Source organism: Herpailurus yagouaroundi, unplaced genomic scaffold (genome assembly GCF_014898765.1).
Source record: "Herpailurus yagouaroundi ecotype Mexico unplaced genomic scaffold, PumYag 191, whole genome shotgun sequence".
Taxonomy (NCBI): Eukaryota; Metazoa; Chordata; class Mammalia; order Carnivora; family Felidae; genus Herpailurus; species Herpailurus yagouaroundi.
This window is the reverse complement of record NW_024412422.1, coordinates 3932320-3950118: the sequence shown is the minus strand read 5'-3', so window position 1 is coordinate 3950118 and position 17799 is coordinate 3932320. Positions and strand designations below refer to the sequence as shown.

Below are 17799 nucleotides of genomic sequence, written 5' to 3'. Positions count from 1 at the left end.
AAAAAAAAAAAAAAAAAAGACATTAGAAGGACCAGGTTTTTGGCAGGGGTAGGAAAACGAATACTGTATACAGGGTGGCAATGTAAGTCAATACAGCTTTTGGGGGGGCGCAATTTGGTAGTATTTAAAATATGCACAACCTTTGGTCCAGCTTTTGTACTTAATATAAAGAAATTATATGCACCAAGGAATACGTATAAGGAATTTTTGTTACAATGTAATAGAAGCTGTCAATAAGCTAAATAAACGTTCCATAAGGAACTCACTCAGTGTTTGTTATGCTGTGGAACACAATACAGAAGGTAAAAATAGGATCTCTGTATTAACATATAAAAAAGTTGTTTTTTAATATTTATTTATTTTTGAAAGAGCATAAATGGGGGGGGGGGGCGGGCAGAGAGAGAGAGAGAGGGAAACACAGAATCTGAAGCAGGCTCCAGGCTGTGAGATGTCAGCACAGGGTCTGACACGGGGCTTGAACCCAAGGAACTGTGAGATCATGACCTGAGCCGAAATCGGACACTCAACCAACTGAGCCACCCAGGCACCCCTCTGTATTAATGTTTTGAAAGAATTTAATACAGGTTGGATGAAAAACACAGAACAACTTAAAGTTTATCATTTATGGAAAAACCTTTGTTTTCTTAAGTGATTATGGATTTATAAATGTATAGAAAAAGATTTGGCAAATACGTATCACAATTTGTAAATGGTTATCTCTGGGCAGATACTAGGATCGGAGGGTGGGAAAACAGGGCATTTCAAGAGTTTCCCAAAAGTTAACATTGTCCTAAAGTTTTTAAAAAGTACAGAAAATATGGGGGAGGGAAGTAAAGGAAACAAATCATCCATCGTCCTTTTACTCAGAGATATCCCAAAGTTGTAGATTATTTTTCTACTCATGTATATTTTTGCAAGATTGGGATTAAATTTTCTAGTTTTTGGTGTCTGCTTTATATTCATGTAATGTAGGTATTTCTACATGTCACTAAATGTCATCTCACGAAACCATTTTTATTTAAAAATTTTTAAAGCTTATTTTTTATCTTTAAATTTTTTTTATTAAAAAGTTTTTTTTAGTTTATTTATTTTTGAGAGAGAGCACAAGTTGGGGAGGGGCAGAGAGAGAGAAGGAAACACAGAATCTGAAGTAGGCTCCAGGCTCTGAGCTGTCAGCACAGAGCCCGACGTGGGGCTCGAACCCAAGAATTGTGAGATCGTGATGTGAGCCAAAGTCGGATGCTTAACCAACTGAGCCAGCCAGGTGCCCCATTAAATAAACTTTTTTTTTTTTTCTTTTTAACATTCATTTTTGAGAGAGACAGAGTGTGAGTTGGGGAGGGACAGAGAGAGGGAGACACAGAATCCGAAGCAGGCTTCAGGCTCAGAGCCGTCAGAACAGAGCCTGATGTGGGGCTTAAACCCATGAACCACGAGATCATGACCTGAGCTGAAGTCAGATGCCTAACAGACTGAGCCAGCCAGGCACCCCTGTTTTGTTTTGTTTTTTTGTTTTGTTTTATTTCAAATATCTCTACACCCATCATGGGGCTCGAACTCACAACCCCAAGATCAAGAGTCGCATGCTCTTCCAACTGAGTCAGCCATGTGCCCCAGAAAACCATTTTTAATGTCTGCAAAATTCTCTTTAATGAATATGCCATCATGTCATTAACTGTTTCTTTGTTATTGGACTTAACTGGTTGATGTAGCATTTTTTTGTATTATAGACGATAGGGTAATCAATAGTTTGGCTAAAACATTTTTACTGCGTCTTTGGTTTTCTTGGATTCCTTGTGTTATGGGGTCAGAGTTATAAACCTTTTATTTAAGGTCATTGCTAAATTATTTTTAGAAAATTAGCTTGATTACTCCATCTTCACTTTGGGGGATAAAAGCTGTGTAAATTCCTGTGTAGCCACAAGGTTGCAAAGCTTTGACTGTTGCATTTTTGTGATCTTGCTGGCTTTCTTGTAGATGAACAGCACAGCCAGTACTCTAAGTTGCTGCTGGCCTCTAAGGAGCAGGTGCTGCACCGGGTAGTTCAGGAAGAGAAAATAGCTTTGGAGCAGCAGCTGGCAGAGGAGAAGCACACTCCCGAGTCCTGCTTTATTGAGGCAGCTATCCAGGAGCTCAAGGTAGGATGACAGGACAGGATGGTGGGGATAAGTTATCTTGGTCCTGAATTTAAGATAACGCATAGTTAATGGCTAAAATAGCCAGTTTGCTCTGGCCATTGGTGATGCGAGGGAATGGTTGACCTAGTGGTTTTTAAAGCACTCTGCAGCTGAAAGGAACAAATTAAAATCGTCTTATAACTAGTTGAGTCACGGGAGTCTCTTAGTCTTAGGTTAGCTATGTTCTTAGTTAAGCAAAGTAGGTTTTTTTCCTAAGGAAACACTTGGATTTATTTTTAGAGATGTTTTATTTGAGGCACATTTTGAAGAGATTGTTATGGCCTATCCAGCAGGCCCTAGTAATACCTGCTGAGGATTTTGAAGCAGGAAAAATTACCCAAATAGAGAATTTCCTGTGCTGTGTATCCTTACCAGACATCAGAATCAGGGCGTTGGCCTCCACCCTGAGATGTGAATTCAGTCAAATATGGGCTCCATACGCTTAATAATTTGTGTTATAATGAGTTCCAGACTGATTCTAATGTTCATCCTCAGACCATATTTTGAGAATCACTGATCTGTGTTAGAACAGTGAAAGCCCTTGTATCTTGAGTAATTGGCATGTGACAGGTCCTTTGTTAAGGTACTGTACTTACATTTATGTCACATGAGCTGCATATCCCGGTGTGAACTATCCCCTTTCACGGATGAGGAAATGGAGTCATGGGTTAGGTAATTTGCTTGAGGACATATAACTAATATGAGATGAAGCTAGTATTTGAATTCCTGTCTTTCTGACTTCTGAGTCTTCCTTTAGTAGTAGGTTCTGTGCATTTTGTTTTTAATTAAATGCAGAGCATTCGTTCAAGTGCATTTCAGAGAAGACGAGCTGTATAGAAGTAGAGCTGTCCAGGTTGAGATGGCAGTTGGCCAAACCCCTGCTTCCCGCACTGGGGCTCTTTAAGAGTAGCTTGTAAAAACTAGAGGACTAGTTCTGTGTTCTTGGATTTTTTGTTCAGGAAACTTTTGTGTAGTATTGTCACTGTCAGATTGTAAGTAGAATACCATCCCATTTGGGTGTCAGGTGCTTTTTGCTCCCTGTTTCCTTGAAGGATTGAGGATTTTAAGTACTTTTCCTATTGGGTCTTGTTGCCTTTTAACTTTTGCTCCTGTTGAGAAAGGCCACTGTAAGCCCTTGCCCTACAAACTAAGTGTGTTTCTAGAAACTTCGCTTTCTCTGGTCTTCTCTCTGGTGGTTTAGACTCGGGAAGAGGCTCTGTCAGGATTGGCTGAAAGCAGAGGGGAGGTCCTTAGTGTTGTGCCTGCTCTGGAACAACTGGTGCTGATGGCTCCCTTGGCGAAGGAGTCCGTTTTTCAACCCAGGAAGGTGAGTGCGACCCCGTTACAGACTAAATGGGTGCCATTCCTCAAGGCTGCTGTTGAGTTGGTAGGTGATGTTGTGAAATCGCCTCTTCATGGGAGAGGAGGGGGGACTAGGAGTATTTCCCATTTGCTTATTAGTTCTTTACCTAGGGATGTTAAATCCATGAATGTGACAGCTAAGAAAACCTTACAGAGAACTTGGTTCATGTGTCTACCTTTGCCACATGTACTTTCTGTTGACCTAGAATTTGTCCCAACAGGGTGTGTTAGACTATCTGTCTGCTTTTGATGAAGAGACCACCGAAGTTTGTTCTCTGGGTTCTCCTCGTCCTCTTGCTCTCCCTCTGGTAGAGGAAGAGGAAGCAGTGTCTGAACCGGAGCCTGAAGCCTGTGATGACTCAGAGTTAGCAGATGACAGTCTTGGAGAGGGGACCATTTGTACTGAGTCCAGCCAGCAGGAACCCATCACCAAGCCAGGCTTCACACACCTGAGTGGCTCTCCTTGTTACTACTTTTACCAAGGTGAGGGTTCCTGAGAGGAGGGCTGGGTTGCCATAGAGATGTTTCAGCAAGGTGGCCTGGCCTCTTAGCAGGAGGATGTATTGCGGCTAGATGTGGGTGCTTGGGTCTGTTTTGCCTTTGGCCTCGGGGAGGGAGAGGCAGGCCTAGCTGTACGGGGGGGGCCCTGTCTTGAGGACTGGCCACGACTGTTGTGTGAGAGAGCCGCTTGTCTTCAGCGGAGGACGGGCAGCACATGTTCCTGCACCCTGTGAATGTGCGCTGCCTTGTGAGGGAGTACGGCAGCCTGGAGCAGAGCCCGGAGAAGATCTCGGCAGTAGTGGTGGAGATCGCCGGCTACTCCATGTCTGAGGTAAGGTCCTGCCTGTCCCTGTGGCACGGTTCTGGAGTGTCATCAACCTGATCTCTTTGATATGGGCCTGAGCAGCCCATGCTCACAGTTCTTCAAAGAGCTTAGCTTTTGTATTTTAAGTCTATTTTTGTCACTGATTTTGTGCCTGCAAAGATTTTAGAGGTTAAATGGGTCTCTCTTACCATGTCGGGGTTCTGTTAGTCACCCCTTGCTCTCTGTTTTTAGGTTCATTTATTGTGGTTTGGGAACATAGATGTCTCCCACTTTCATTCAAGATGAGTTTGTTTTTCTTTTTCCTTATGGCTTGGGAGAAATGTCCAAGGAATCGAAGAGTTATTGGAGGCTCTATACTAGGTTATACAAGATTGAAACACATTTTCGGCTTAACAGATACCATCAATTATTATCTGATAATTTATATATGTGAGGTTTTGCCCTTTGAGAGTTATCCCTATATTGATCACAAATTTGTTACGCTGTAAACTTTCCATCAAACATGCAGAAAGAGAATGGAAAAGAAAATTAAACTGAAATTGATGGGCTTTTTTTTTTTTTCTTACTGTTTCAGGCCAAGCTTTATTCAGTAGGGAAATCTGCTTTTTCCACCTTCCCAGTTATTAATTGTCAGTGGATCTCAGGTTTTTTGCCAACAAATACTCTTTATCTTCCCCTGTTCTCTCTCCTCAGTTGTGGGCTCCAGAAAATCAGAAACAGCTGATCAGCTTTAAATCATTTATTACCAGGCTTGATTTATTCATGTGCAGCACAAACCTAAAAACTGCTTTTGGTTGATCATTTACCTTATTGAATGTCAATTGACAGTTTCTGTTTGGCTTTGCAAAATGGTGATACCTTGAGCACAACTCTTTGAGCCCCAAAGAGTTAGCTGTCTGGGATGGGAACCTCTGTCCTCACAGTTCGGCCTGGTGTTAGTTGAGTTTTGGTCCCTTTTCCATGGTAGGATGTTCGGCAGCGTCATAGATACCTCTCTCACCTGCCGCTCACCTGTGAGTTCAGCATCTGTGAACTGGCTCTGCAGCCTCCTGTGGTCTCTAAGGAAACTCTGGAGATATTCTCAGGTAAGAATGCACCCACTCTGCTTCTCTTCATAGTGAAGCTCAGGGTTTCTTCTGATTGGAAACCCAGTATGGGAGGAATTTAGGAGCTCTGTCATGAGTCTCCATACCATACTCCATTCATCCAGTCCAGCTGCCTCCTTTTGTTGGCCTTAGTGACTAGTCACCTGGGAGGAGTTAATGGCCAGGCTGTCCTTGGTCTGCCTGCTCACTGTCTGACCATCCCACAGATGACATTGAGAAGAGGAAGCGTCAGCGCCAGAAGAAGGCTCGGGAGGAACGCCGCCGGGAGCGCAGGATTGAGATGGAGGAGAACAAGAAACAGGGCAAGTGTAAGTTCAGGAACTCTATTAGACTAGTACAGCTGTGCATCCTCATGGAGATACTCAGTGCTTGGGCCCAGGAGCCAGACTATTTGGTTCACATCTCAGTTCTGCCACTTGTTTTTTGTTGTTGTTGTTTGTTTGTTTGTTTTTTTTTTTTTTTTAGCTCTCAAATGTGAATCATGAGAGTACTTCGTTCATAGACTTGAGAATTAAGTGAATTAATGGGGGTCAAAGTTCATAGCTTTTAATAAGGAATGAGATTAAATTTATCCTTGGTATAGTAGGCAAGAAAACCTGTTCTGGGGAAGGCAATTGGAGATCTGCTGAATTTAGGGGATGATTGTCTCCTGTGTGTTCTGAATGGAACATTGATCCCACCGTTGACTCTATTAAAGGAGACCTCTGTATACCGCAAGTCTACCAAGAGAGTAAGATATAGTAGAAACCTTGACAAACTAGGAAATCTATGCAGGAGGTTAGATTTAAGAGCTCTTTCATGTAAGTACAGAGTCTTTTGATCTGCTTCTTCAACATAAGCTTCATTGAATCCAGGAGATTAGTGTGACTTGAGAGTGTACTTACTTATCCTCCAGAAAACAAAGAATCGAGTCCTCAGCCAGGGAAAGGACTTCACTGTTTTGACTACATGTTTATGGTGGTAAACATAAATTTTACTTCTCCAACTGGGATAAGTGTATAGCTGGGGTCCCAATGCTGTGTAGCTATTTGGCACATTTCCTAAATAATTGAAAAAACTGATGTTTCAGGTACAGGGGCTTTTTTAATTTTACCTTCTTTATTATAGAAACACCCAAAGACAAGTACATAGAATAATATAATTAACCATCATGTATAATATTTGGCTTCAGTTAAGAACAGAGCAAAGATTTTTTTATTTTTACTTATTTTTTAAGATTTTATTTTAAATGTTTTTTTTTGAGAGAGAGAGAGGGATGGAAGGAACACGTGCATGAGTGGGGGAGGGGCAGAAAGAGAGGGAGACAAAGATTCCGAAGCAGGCTGACAGTGCAGAGCTTGACGTGGGACTCGAACCCACGAACCGTGAGATCATGACCTGAGCTGAAGTCAGATGCTTAACTGACTGAGCCACCCAGGCGTGCCTAAGATTTTATTTTTAAGTGATCTCTACACCCAGTGTGGGGCTTGAACTTAACCCTGAGATTAAGAGTTGCATGCTCTACCAACTGAGCCAGCCAGGTGCCCCCCAAAAGGGTTTTATTTTAAAACAAAAATATAGGGGCTCCTGGGTGGCTCATTTGGTTAAGTGTCAGACTTTAGCTCAGGTCATGATCTCACAGTTGTGAGTTTAAGCCCCACATCGGGCTTTCTCTCTGCCCCTCCCATGCTTACGCGTGTGTGTGCACGTTCTCTTTCTCAAAGTAAACATTTAAAAAAATCAACAAAAATATAAAGTGACAGTTACTATAAATTTGGGTTTTAAAGCGTGTTTACATACCTTAGAGCCTTGGGGGATTCATATTGACTATCCACAACTGTTGGAAAAGATTTGAGGAATATTCTAAATGGCCCTACTGTACTCTTCTTTTTTCTTTGTAGATCCAGAAGTCCACATTCCCCTAGAGAATCTACAGCAGTTTCCTGCCTTCAATTCCTATACCTGCACCTCTGATTCTGCTTTGGGTCCCACCAGCACCGAGGGCCATGGTGCCCTCTCCCTGTCTCCTCTTAGCAGAAGTCCAGGTTCCCAAGCAGGTAAATGAGTTGGGATTTAAAGAATGAAGTTGCCCACCAGCCACAGACCTTAAGCAAGGCCCTAGTGTCTGAATTTATAACTCTAACCTACTCAGTATGGTGGGATTTTTAGGTGATTAACCTTACTTTGGGTAGTTAATATATTTCTGGGGTACATCAGATTTTTGCCATTTGATTCACCTTTCTGATTGGCTGTACTGACTACTTTATACCCTGCTGTTTTCTAAAAACCTCAAAACCTCAAGGCAGCTCATATGGCAGGAAAGTTAAACTTAGATTCTTCCCTGTGACCCAGCTGTTTTATTTCTAAAGATTTTTTAAGTGTTTTATTTAATCAATTTATTATTATTATTATTATTATTATTATTATTATTATTTTGGAGAGGGAGAGAGCACGTAAGCAGGGGAGAGATTGAGGAGGATAGAGGATCTGAAGCAGGCTCCATGCTGACAGCTGAGAGCCTGATGTGGGGCTCAAACTCATGAACTGTGAGATCATGACCTGAGCCGAAGTTGGATGCATAACCAACTGAGCCACGCAGGTGCCCCTCTGCCAGCCATTTTAAATAAAATGTCCGAGAGCAGAATATTTACAGCTCTTGGTGACTGCTATGATCATATGCTTGTCACTTTGCAGATTAGGAACCTGAGGCTGAGGCAGGGGCTTAGTGACAAGGACTGTTACTGTAACTTGCATCTTGAGGGGTGTATGCACAACTATTATGCTTTTTAGTCTAAGAAGAGAGCTGAAATACAGAGGAATATGGCAGAACATCAACTACATTATCTGTGATAAAAAATTGGTTGTGTATGTGCTTTCACATACTAGCTTTTTCGAAGGAATGGGCTTTAATGTATTGAAGCAAGAGCAGCTGGATAGTCCTAGGACTGAAAGTACTAAATAGCCCTGGCTGACTGTGGAAGGGTCTGCTACTGGGAGAGTGAATAGAGGCCTCTCCCTTCCAGCAGTGATCAGGGCAGTGGGTAGACCTGTGGGAAATGCCCAACTCTAGGTCAGAAAGGATGGAAAAGACTGTTACCTGGGGAGTATCGGGGGAAAGCTTGCATCTTCCTGTTGGATATTGTCCATTTGGATGTGTGTTTTGGATACCAACTGAATAGAGCAGGTCATACACATCTGGCTGGAACATAAAGGCTGACCTGATTAAATTTTATCTTTTTGTTAGAACATTTTCATTCACATAAAACCAGCCCATGACATACCGGTACCTAGGCCTTGAGAGTCAGCTGGTGTGGAAAGGGGTTTTTTTTGGCATGGAAATAGATTCTGCCATGTTTTCTAGTATTACTGTGACCACTAAACTTCTGTTTCCCTAGATCACTAGTATGAATAATAGGCCATGTTCTTGACTTTATAAGAACATGGCAGAATTGAAATTGGATCAAGGTTTGCTTTTTGTGGTGGGGCTGGTAATCATCTAGACCTGATTTAGGGTTCATCTCTTCTCTCTTGGAACTTGACTTATATAATCAGGTCTCTGGTTTCTTTTCAGACTTTCTGCTGACCCCTCTGTCACCGACTGCCAGTCAGGGCAGTCCTTCATTCTGCGTTGGGAGTCTGGAAGAAGACTCTCCCTTCCCTTCCTTTGCCCAGGTAAATCTTTGTGAAGCAGTTCACGGGTATTTAACGTGAGTTCTGCTGCTTGTACTTTCTGGAAATCTTTGCGCTGGAGGAGAGACTTCCAGGCTAATGTTGTATTGATGGTAATAATCATGGAAACCTTTTTTTAAGAGGAAATCTTCTAGATTTAGTTTCAGATGTTATTGTAGACTTCCCAAAGAAAGAGGCCAAGGGTAGCTGAGGGAGAATCAGAGCTTTAGTTTTTTAACAGATCATTAAATACTTGGGTACTAAGTGTTGTTTTAGGGGCTGGGGAGATACCAATTTCAGCTGGTCCCTGGTTCTAGGACTTCTGATTCAGGTGGTATGTACCTGTTACATATAATAAACCATTTCTCTTTGCTTTGGGAAGGGAAAGGTGGTCTTGGTTGTCCTATAACTAGCCAAACTGTCTTCCTTGGGCAGCTGAGTTAGAGGAACACTAGGATAGTGAAACTTGATGTCAGATCTTTTTGTGTTCTGTTTTATTCTTTAAGTGTTTTTATTTTATGTAAAACAAGATGGCATTAAGGTAGGTTTCTTGGATGACCCATTCAAAGAAGTTCACTTAATCCAATTTACTGAAGCCTGTATCCTTTGCAAACCGACAGAAACACTGGCGGCACATAGGCTGTATTTCTGAATCAGACCATGCCGGTTTGGCAGACACAGCAAACCCTGGCCAGATTTCCTCAGCCGGCTCCCATAAAGCTGGTGACCCATCTTGTTCTCTTGGATGCAGCGAGGCAGAGATGTCAGATCATTTTATTAACCTTTAACAAACACTCAGTATTCCTGCATTAAAATAACTGAGGAGGATGGATGGACAGCTTGCTGAACACCCCCTTTAGAAGTTAGTATTAACCTTTTGGGGCTAGTTTGGGATCATTAGCTTAACAGTTCTTTAGAGCTGGTGATAGTGGAGGTTTCTCACATTTCTCAGTGTGTGCTGAGATAAAGGCAGGAATTGGACTTTGGTAAGTCGAGTCCTGAAGTCAAGGAGGAAGAAATAATTGAGAGCAATCTTGAGTATTAACTGATAGGTTTCAGAAGTTATAAGCAAGTGGTTCCCACGAATTATGTCAAATGCTTAAATTTGTTTTTGTTTTTTAGTGTTTATTTATAGAGAGTGATCGAGCAGGGGGAGGGGCAGAGAGGGGAGAGAAAATCCCAAGCAGGCTCCATGCTGTCATGTTGAGTCTGATGCGGGGCTTGATCTCACAAACTGTGAGATTATGACCTGAGCCGAAATCAGGAGTTGGACGCTTAATTGACTTGAGCCTACCCATGGACCCCTGAAGTTGTTTTTTTAAAATTTTTTTTTTTTTTTTAACATTTATTTATTTTTGGGACAGAGAGAGACAGAGCATGAACGGGGGAGGGGCAGAGAGAGAGGGAGACACAGAATTGGAAACAGGCTCCAGGCTCTGAGCCATCAGTCCAGAGCCCGACGCGGGGCTCGAACTCACAGACCGCGAGATCGTGACCTGGCTGAAGTCGGATGCTTAACCGACTGCGCCACCCAGGCGCCCCTGAAGTTGTTTTTTTAAATTAGGTTTTATTGCTATTGCTTTTTTCAGCTTTATATGTTGAACAACTTCAAACTTAAAAGTGTTGAAGGAATAGCATAATGAACGCTCATACCTTTCACCTAGGTTCACCCGTTGTTAGCATTTTGCTATATGTGCTTTCTCTTTTTATTGTTATACTGTATTGAAAACGTTAGACCTCCTGAATGAGTTTACCACCAACTGTTTACAAGATAAGTGCCCCCAAATGATATTCTTCTATATGACCACATTTGTCATGATCACATAAAAGAAATTCAGCTAATTGAGTATCTAATACAGTACTTATTTCTCCATGTCTCAATGGTCCTGTATTGTTTTCAGTCCGGTCGAAAAAAAAGACTGCTCATTGCATGTGTTTGTCAAGTCTCTTTAGTCTTCTGTGATCTGTAACAGTTTCTCTAGCCTCTCTTTGTTTTCTTCCTGTGGCATGGATATTTTTGAAGCATCCAGGCCAGTTGTTGTATATAGTGTCCTGCAGTTTGGATTTGTCTGTTTATTTTTTCATGAGTGGATTCAGGTTAAACATTTAAACATTTATGGCAAGAATAACACATAGGTGATAGATATTTTAATGGCCTTTTAAGAGTAAGATGATTCAGATTCCATACTCTTTGGACCCCTAACTCCCAAGGACCAAGGGAAAAGATCATCCAAGTGGTACATGATGAAGAAAGGTTATTCAGTGAAATAAACCTCTGCCAACCCAACTCCATTTGAATAATATTGTACCTCACTTCGGGACACATACTTTAGGATGACGCATTCTTTTTTTTTTTAACATTTTTTTTTTTTTAACGTTTTTTTTTTTTTTTTTTTTGAGACAGAGAGAGACAGAGCATGAACGGGGGAGGGGCAGAGAGAGAGAGGGAGACACAGAATCAGAAGCAGGCACCAGGCTCTGAGCCATCAGCCCAGAGCCCGACACGGGGCTCGAACTCCCGGACCGCGAGATCGTGACCTGAGCTGAAGTCAGACGTTTAACTGACTGAGCCACCCAGGCGCCCCTAGGATGACACATTCTTATTTGAATCTCATGGGGCTTGTCTCTTGGTAGTTTCCCAGGGATAAAATTCAGCCTGCTTTGAGTTGCATGACACGTGTGGCCCTCAATAATTAAGAAGCTGGCCTTAGCCACCTGAGATGAAAGAACTCCTCATTCAGGGGCAGGAGGGATGGTTCTGATTTTATTGTACGTGGAGGAATCTGGTCTATGATTGGATCTAAAAGTTAATAATTAAGGAGCTATTAGAAAAGCAGAGACTGAAGGGTAATGGCAGCTGTTGGAGCAGTTTTAGGATAAAGTTAAATTGATTTTCTTGGCCTTAAGTAACTGGAGTTCAATAACCAGGTGGTTTGTTTTGCTTCTTCCAAGAGGTTTATATTTTAGGGGTCCCAAGAAGAGCAGGAAAAACTTACCAGAAGAAGGGAATGACACGAAGTCAGGATTCCCAGCTTGAGAGTCTGAGTAAGAACCTCTTGTGTAGTCAGTCCATGCACTGTTCTTTATCTGTTTCCTAAGGAACAACACAGGCTTTGGTTTCCTACCTTGGGGGTTTACTGCTAGTTCTCTTGGTCAGGATATAGAGGACATGACTGAAACAGTATGTTAAGGAGAGAAGTACTTGGAAAATCCTTTTTTCCAGAGGTGATAGTTCTTTGTGCCTTTAGCCAGTTAGTGTCAAGACACAAGTCTGGGAAAGAAATTGGATCAGTTGCTTAAATTCTTCTCTCCCTTCTTTCCCACCTTGGCAGATGCTGAGAGTTGGAAAAGCAAAAGCAGATGTGTGGCCCAAAACTGCTCCAAAGAAAGGTGAGAATGGCCCTCTGGTGGAGGGGGAGTTTGGCTCCTTTTAGAAAGTAAATTAACACTGGTATTTTATAGATGAAAACACCTTAGTTCCTCCTGCTCCTGTGGACAGCGATGGGGAGAGTGATAACTCAGACCGTGTTCCTGTGCCCAGTTTCCAGAATTCCTTCAGCCAAGCTATTGAAGCAGCCTTCATGAAACTGGACACACCAGCTACTTCAGATCCCCTCTCTGGTAAAGGCAAAGAAACGGAGTGCTCAGTACAGAGTTGTCATTCCCACCTGGATCCAGTGGTGGGCATCACTAATTAGTCAGGCACTTTTCTCTTGAGCCCCTAGGCTCACATGCTCATGTCAGCTAGGACGTTTTTGCCACCCCAAATTAATTATTGAGGCCCAGCTGTGAAATTCTGAAGAACTCTATATTTTTTCCCTCTAAGACGTAATGGAGAGTAGATTTTAGAATCCTGAGTTTGGTAGAAGGTGGCCAATAGGTGGAGAAGTCAGGCTTGAAGCCCACGCCACTCTGTAGTATTCAGTTAGACAAGATCGCTAGCATTCGTGGTGTGCCTTTGCTGTGCCTACCTAGCCTTGTGCTCATTTTATTCTCCCAACAACCATATTAAAGGGGTAGGACTATGTTACAGATGAGGAAACGGGTCTAGGGATGTAAAGTGACTTGCCCAGATACCTGGAGTGTGCAAGGACTGGTATCTGGATCCAGGGGGTCTTCATCCTAGAACCTTAACTGCCACTCTGAGACTCTCGGGGATGAAACTGGCTGGGGTAAGGGGATGGCATTCTAAGCTAAGTTCTTTCTGTGTTTCCATTTAGAAGAGAAAGGAGGAAAGAAAAGAAAAAAACAGAAACAAAAGCTCCTGTTCAGCACCTCAGTCGTCCACACCAAGTGACACTACTGGCCCTGGCTACCTTCTCCATCTGGTTTTCTTTTTCCTGTGCTTTTGTTTTGCTGCTGTAATTTTTAAGTATTTGAGTTTGAACAGATTAGCTCTGGGGGGAGGGGGTTTCCACAGCGTGAGGGGGAACCAAGAAAATTTTAAATACAGTGTATTTTCCAGCTTCCCATCTTTACACCAAAATAAAGTATTGACACACAAGAGATCTCTCTTCCTGCCAAGATTTTTAGTTTGTTACCAGGTTAGTCTTTTTGCCCCATGTAATTAGTTTTTCTCAACCCAAGTAAGTTTGAGTTCCTTCAACATCCCACAGAGCAGCCCAAACCAGAGTGTTCTAGCACTGTTCTACTGACATGTCAGGGCATCATGGCTTCAACACACCTATCAATGTGTCTTTTAAAAACAGCTGAATCTTTCCTGTTTAGTTCTCCTCTTGTTAAAGAAACAGAAGGATGGGAATAAAACAGACTTAGGATACCCAGCCTGAATTGCAGTTTTTCTTCTGAGAAATGGTCAGTTGTGGTGCCAGACCTGGGTTGCTTACATATGTGATGGAGGGTTTTACACCTCTTGAATGTGGCTTCTGTTTGGCAAGGAAAGGTGTAATTGTCACTAAAGAAGGCCTGGAACCTGCCAACTTTTAGGTCAAGCCTGTTAAAAGTGACAGTGGCCTCAGTTGTAGGAGCGGCAGAGTAGGGCAGGTTTGAAAGCGGTGGGGGTACCCACTGCCTCCTTTTGTCTGAAGCGGTCTATGCCTTGGTTTCAGCTGAATTTGAGTGATGTGAATTATTTTGCTGCTTAATAAAGTGACCTCTAGGTATAGTAGAATGTGAAGGCAAATAGTTGCAATAAATCACTTGCACAAGCAATGCGAACTTTCTGGTTTTTTAAAGTTCATTATAGGTTAGATAGACATACCTCTTAAATAGGTTAAGACTTTTTTTTTTAAAGTTTATTCTGAGAGAGTGTGGGAGAGGGGGGAGAGAGAGAGAGAGAATCCCCCAAGCAGGCCCTGCACTGTCAGCACAGTCCCTGACAGTGGGGGCCCGAACTCACGAACCCTGAGAACATGACTTGAAAAAAATCAAGAGTCAGATGGACGTTTAACTGACTGAGCCACCCAGGCTCCCCCTTAAATAGGTTAAAGTAACAACACTAGAAGTTTGAGCACTCTTATCATGGAGCAATGTCTCTCCTGGTGTCAGGCCCAAAGGGTTCTTGAGTTGGGCTTAGCTTTAACCCGTCATTCTTAAAAGGAAGAAGTTCAGAAATTCTGGAATAGGAACTCTCCTGGGTGGATGAGGGTGTTTCAGCCCTGAAAATGAGGGGACATGTTGAAACAAAAATTACAAATCCTTCTGTTAAATGTGTAAGGGACTCCGAATAACATGTTTTATTCAAAAAAACATCCTAGAAATGTCAGCAGTAGATCAAAACCTTCCTGCTTCTGTGAGTGTGGCAGGGTCACGGGTTTTCAGGTACCTGTCAGGTGAAGACAGTAGGGAAGGGAGGAATTGCAGAAAACTACTGGAAGTTGGCAACTGCTGCTTGGCTTTGTAGTGATGTCAGGCAAGGCTAGGTTTTGTTCCCCCTCAAGAAAAGTGCAAAAACTGTGTCATCCTGTTAACCTGATTATTATTGGTAAGGAATCTGGCATTTTTAAGGCCCTGTGGGTCAGGAATGAGACCAGCTATAAATTTGTACCAGTTCACTTGCTGTGTCTCACCAATACACTTACTCTGAGTGACTTGGAATACTTAGGGTTCATCCTAGGGATTGGGGCACAGGGCTCAAGTGGGAGGCTATGCATCTGCTATCCTATAGGGGAGCCAGTCTTCCCAGTGAGGCCAGGGGTTGAGGGGGAAGGAGACCTGGCCAAACTTGAACTTAAGTAAGCTAAATGCTACAGAAGCCAAGGACATTTATTAAACCTACTCTGGCCAGGCAATTAGATACAGAGATGTCTGTAACCACAGGGGCTTCACCTGCAGAACCACTTAACCAGGCACTGGTAGGTAAAAGTGACTTCAGTTTAAGTGAACACGTCCTCCATTTTAAGCTGATAACCTGGCCTCTGGTCAGCAGTCATCCAGTTTGGGAAACCGTAGTAGATGCTGCTGCCTTCCCAAAATGTCCTGTTCCAACAAGTGGGCCCTGAATCTTGGGCACAGCATAGCCTGCAGAAATTCACTCCATTGCTTCAGAAGGCTCCTCACTGCCACTATCTGAAAGCTGCTCCTCATCTGACCTCTCCTCTAGTAAACAGCTTCTTGTGACAGACTTCTGGATAGCTTCCCGCTCTCCTGGAAAGGCAGACAGCAGGGATGAAAGAGGTCTTTGGGAGTGACCTCTTACTCAGGTTAGTTACTGTTCGGTGGGCACTGGGCTAATGTCGCTTACCTTCATCAGTGCAGTTCTGCAATAACATCAATAGCTGTCTCCTGTTGTAACGAATCAGGAACTTCTGACATGTTCGGATTGTACCTGGCACATGAAAGAGCTTTGTGGTCAACAGCTTGTGAAAGGTGTCTGCTTCAAGTCTTTCCAAGCTAGGTGAAAACGTCTTGTTCTTGGCAGGATAGCAAGAAGACCCACCCGCTGTCAAGACTGAACCCTGAACCTGTTAGTATTAGAAATCAGCAACCATACCATATGCACCCCTACCTCCCACGTGCAAAGTGTTAAGAAAACACGGGTAACGGTGTCCTTTGTTCTCCAAGTATGTGATGAAAGGAAGAGCTGAGCACACGAGTTGGTAGAATTCTTTCCGGCATCGAAGTAGCACTATTCCAGTATAGGCATTGAGGTATCGCACTACAGGGAAAAAAATCATTTTGGGAGATTTTGGATTCACTTAAAAATCTTAAGACTAATCGAGAGTCTACTAGGTGACAGGCAGTGGCACTTGGGATGTATTATCAAGTGGGTAAAAACAAATTCCTAAAGGAAAAGAGCTTTAGAACAGACCTTCATTTATGGAAAGGGGACAAACCACATCCAGAGCTTTTGCACACCACTCGGAACTGGTGAATGAATTCAGAATTATAAATGCTCTTCTAAATCACTATGATAAGTGAGGTTGGGGCTAGCAGAGATCCACCTCCCTCAGAGAAAACTCTTGGCTGAAAGGTGGTTCTATTGCAACTGGGCTCTGTAGGTCTTGAAGCAGCCAACTGCAAATGACCTGATGTAGGAGAATTGTGCCTGTGTGCATGCATGTGATTCTCCAGTATTCAGTTTTGAGCACAGGGTAAAGGAGGGAACGAATTTAAAAAACTTGGTGCTGTGGGAAGAATCCTCTTCCTCATTTACATACACACAATTATGAGTTCTGTACTCTACCTGCCTGTACTATTAAGGGCTTTTTAGAGGTAATTCTGACAATTCTTCGCACCATAGGATGTCAATGTAACAAATAGCTTTCTCGGAACTATACGCGTCTTCCCCCATTTAACTCATTATCCTGCTTAATTCAGTCGCAATCCCCCAAAATACTATGTCAAATAGGCAAAGGAGATTCTTGCCCCAAGTCCCATCGCCTTCTGCTTTTAGCTTTTTTTTTTCCTTAAAAAATTTTTTTTTACTGCTTATTTTTGGGAGAGCGTGAGAGGGGTAGGGGCAGAGAGAGGGAGACACAGAATCCGAAGCAGGGGCTCCAGGCTCTGAGCTGTCAGCACAAGAGCTCTACCTGGGGCTGGAACTCACTGTCAGATCATGACCTGAGCTTAAGTCCGACGACACTTAACCAACTGAGCCACCCAGGCGCCCCCGCTTTTAGCTTTCTGCCTAACTTCGGACTCGTTCAGACTTCCGGCTCAGGCTTCAAGTGGCCTCAAGAGGACGATATCGTACAGTGAGGATTGTGTATCGAGCTTGGAAGCTCCTGCGGTCACTCCTACCCCTTCCTTCTCCCTTTCCGCCCCGTTCCCTCCCAAACCCACCGTCCACCTAGTTCCCCAGCACCCTCGCACCCGCGAAGCCGATGGAGCAGGAGGCGGCGCCGAAAGTCCCGTGCACGCGAGCGATTGTGTCTCGTACGAGGCCGCCCAGCACTCGGTCCTCCAGACTCAGACGGCAGCGGGGGTCATCAGACACGACTTCGCAGAGCAGGTACCTGCGGAGGGCAGCAGGGAAGTGAGCGTGGAGCCGGGGCCGCGAGGACCTAACAGGGCAGGATTTGTCGAGCCGCCGCCGCTTACCTGTGCTTGAATCGCACCATGGCGGTCTCTGCTCCGGCTGCCCTACGCCCAAAGCGGATGTCGGTTTCGCTGGCGGCAAATGGGAAATTAGTTTCCGTAATCTTGCAGCCACTCAGAGAGGGAAGCAGGGTAAGAAGGCGGGGCTAGAGTGTTGGGAGGCCGAGCCCAATGTCAGTCT

At 43.5% G+C, this 17799-nt stretch overlaps 2 protein-coding genes and 1 pseudogene across 4 annotated transcripts in view; 1 reads left to right on the top strand and 2 right to left on the bottom strand.

The window, feature by feature from the left end:
• The window catches only part of RNF10 (ring finger protein 10), a 35119-nt gene extending 20828 nt beyond the window's left edge, over positions 1-14291 (top strand). The window contains exons 7-17 of one of the 2 annotated variants that reach the window (XM_040443694.1): positions 1978-2138; positions 3379-3504; positions 3761-4022; positions 4238-4371; positions 5333-5450; positions 5678-5779; positions 7352-7507; positions 9022-9122; positions 12452-12509; positions 12582-12799; positions 13340-14291. In XM_040443694.1, coding sequence (XP_040299628.1) covers positions 1978-2138; positions 3379-3504; positions 3761-4022; positions 4238-4371; positions 5333-5450; positions 5678-5779; positions 7352-7507; positions 9022-9122; positions 12452-12509; positions 12582-12799; positions 13340-13690 — 1787 coding nt within the window. In that variant the 3' untranslated portion in view covers positions 13691-14291. The remainder of the gene's footprint in view (positions 1-1977; positions 2139-3378; positions 3505-3760; positions 4023-4237; positions 4372-5332; positions 5451-5677; positions 5780-7351; positions 7508-9021; positions 9123-12451; positions 12510-12581; positions 12800-13339) is intronic. The other variant, XM_040443695.1, reaches the window with a different exon arrangement.
• LOC121010225 (40S ribosomal protein S29-like) lies at positions 9655-9930 on the bottom strand (annotated as a pseudogene).
• Positions 14292-14457: 166 nt separating the features above from the next.
• Positions 14458-17706, bottom strand: POP5 (POP5 ribonuclease P/MRP subunit). Of its 2 annotated transcripts, none has more exons than XM_040443692.1 (5): positions 17622-17706; positions 17394-17536; positions 16087-16236; positions 15823-15906; positions 14458-14737 (listed from the first exon to the last, which is right to left on the bottom strand). In XM_040443692.1, exons 1-5 carry the CDS (start codon positions 17639-17641, stop codon positions 14658-14660), a joined length of 477 nt encoding a protein of 158 aa, XP_040299626.1. In that variant the 5' UTR covers positions 17642-17706; the 3' UTR covers positions 14458-14657. The 2 variants fall into 2 exon arrangements, with proteins under 2 accessions (XP_040299626.1, XP_040299625.1); XM_040443691.1 differs by lacking the exon at positions 14458-14737 and adding an exon at positions 14793-15725 and having other exon boundaries at positions 17622-17696.
• Between the last annotated feature and the right edge of the window lie 93 nt (positions 17707-17799).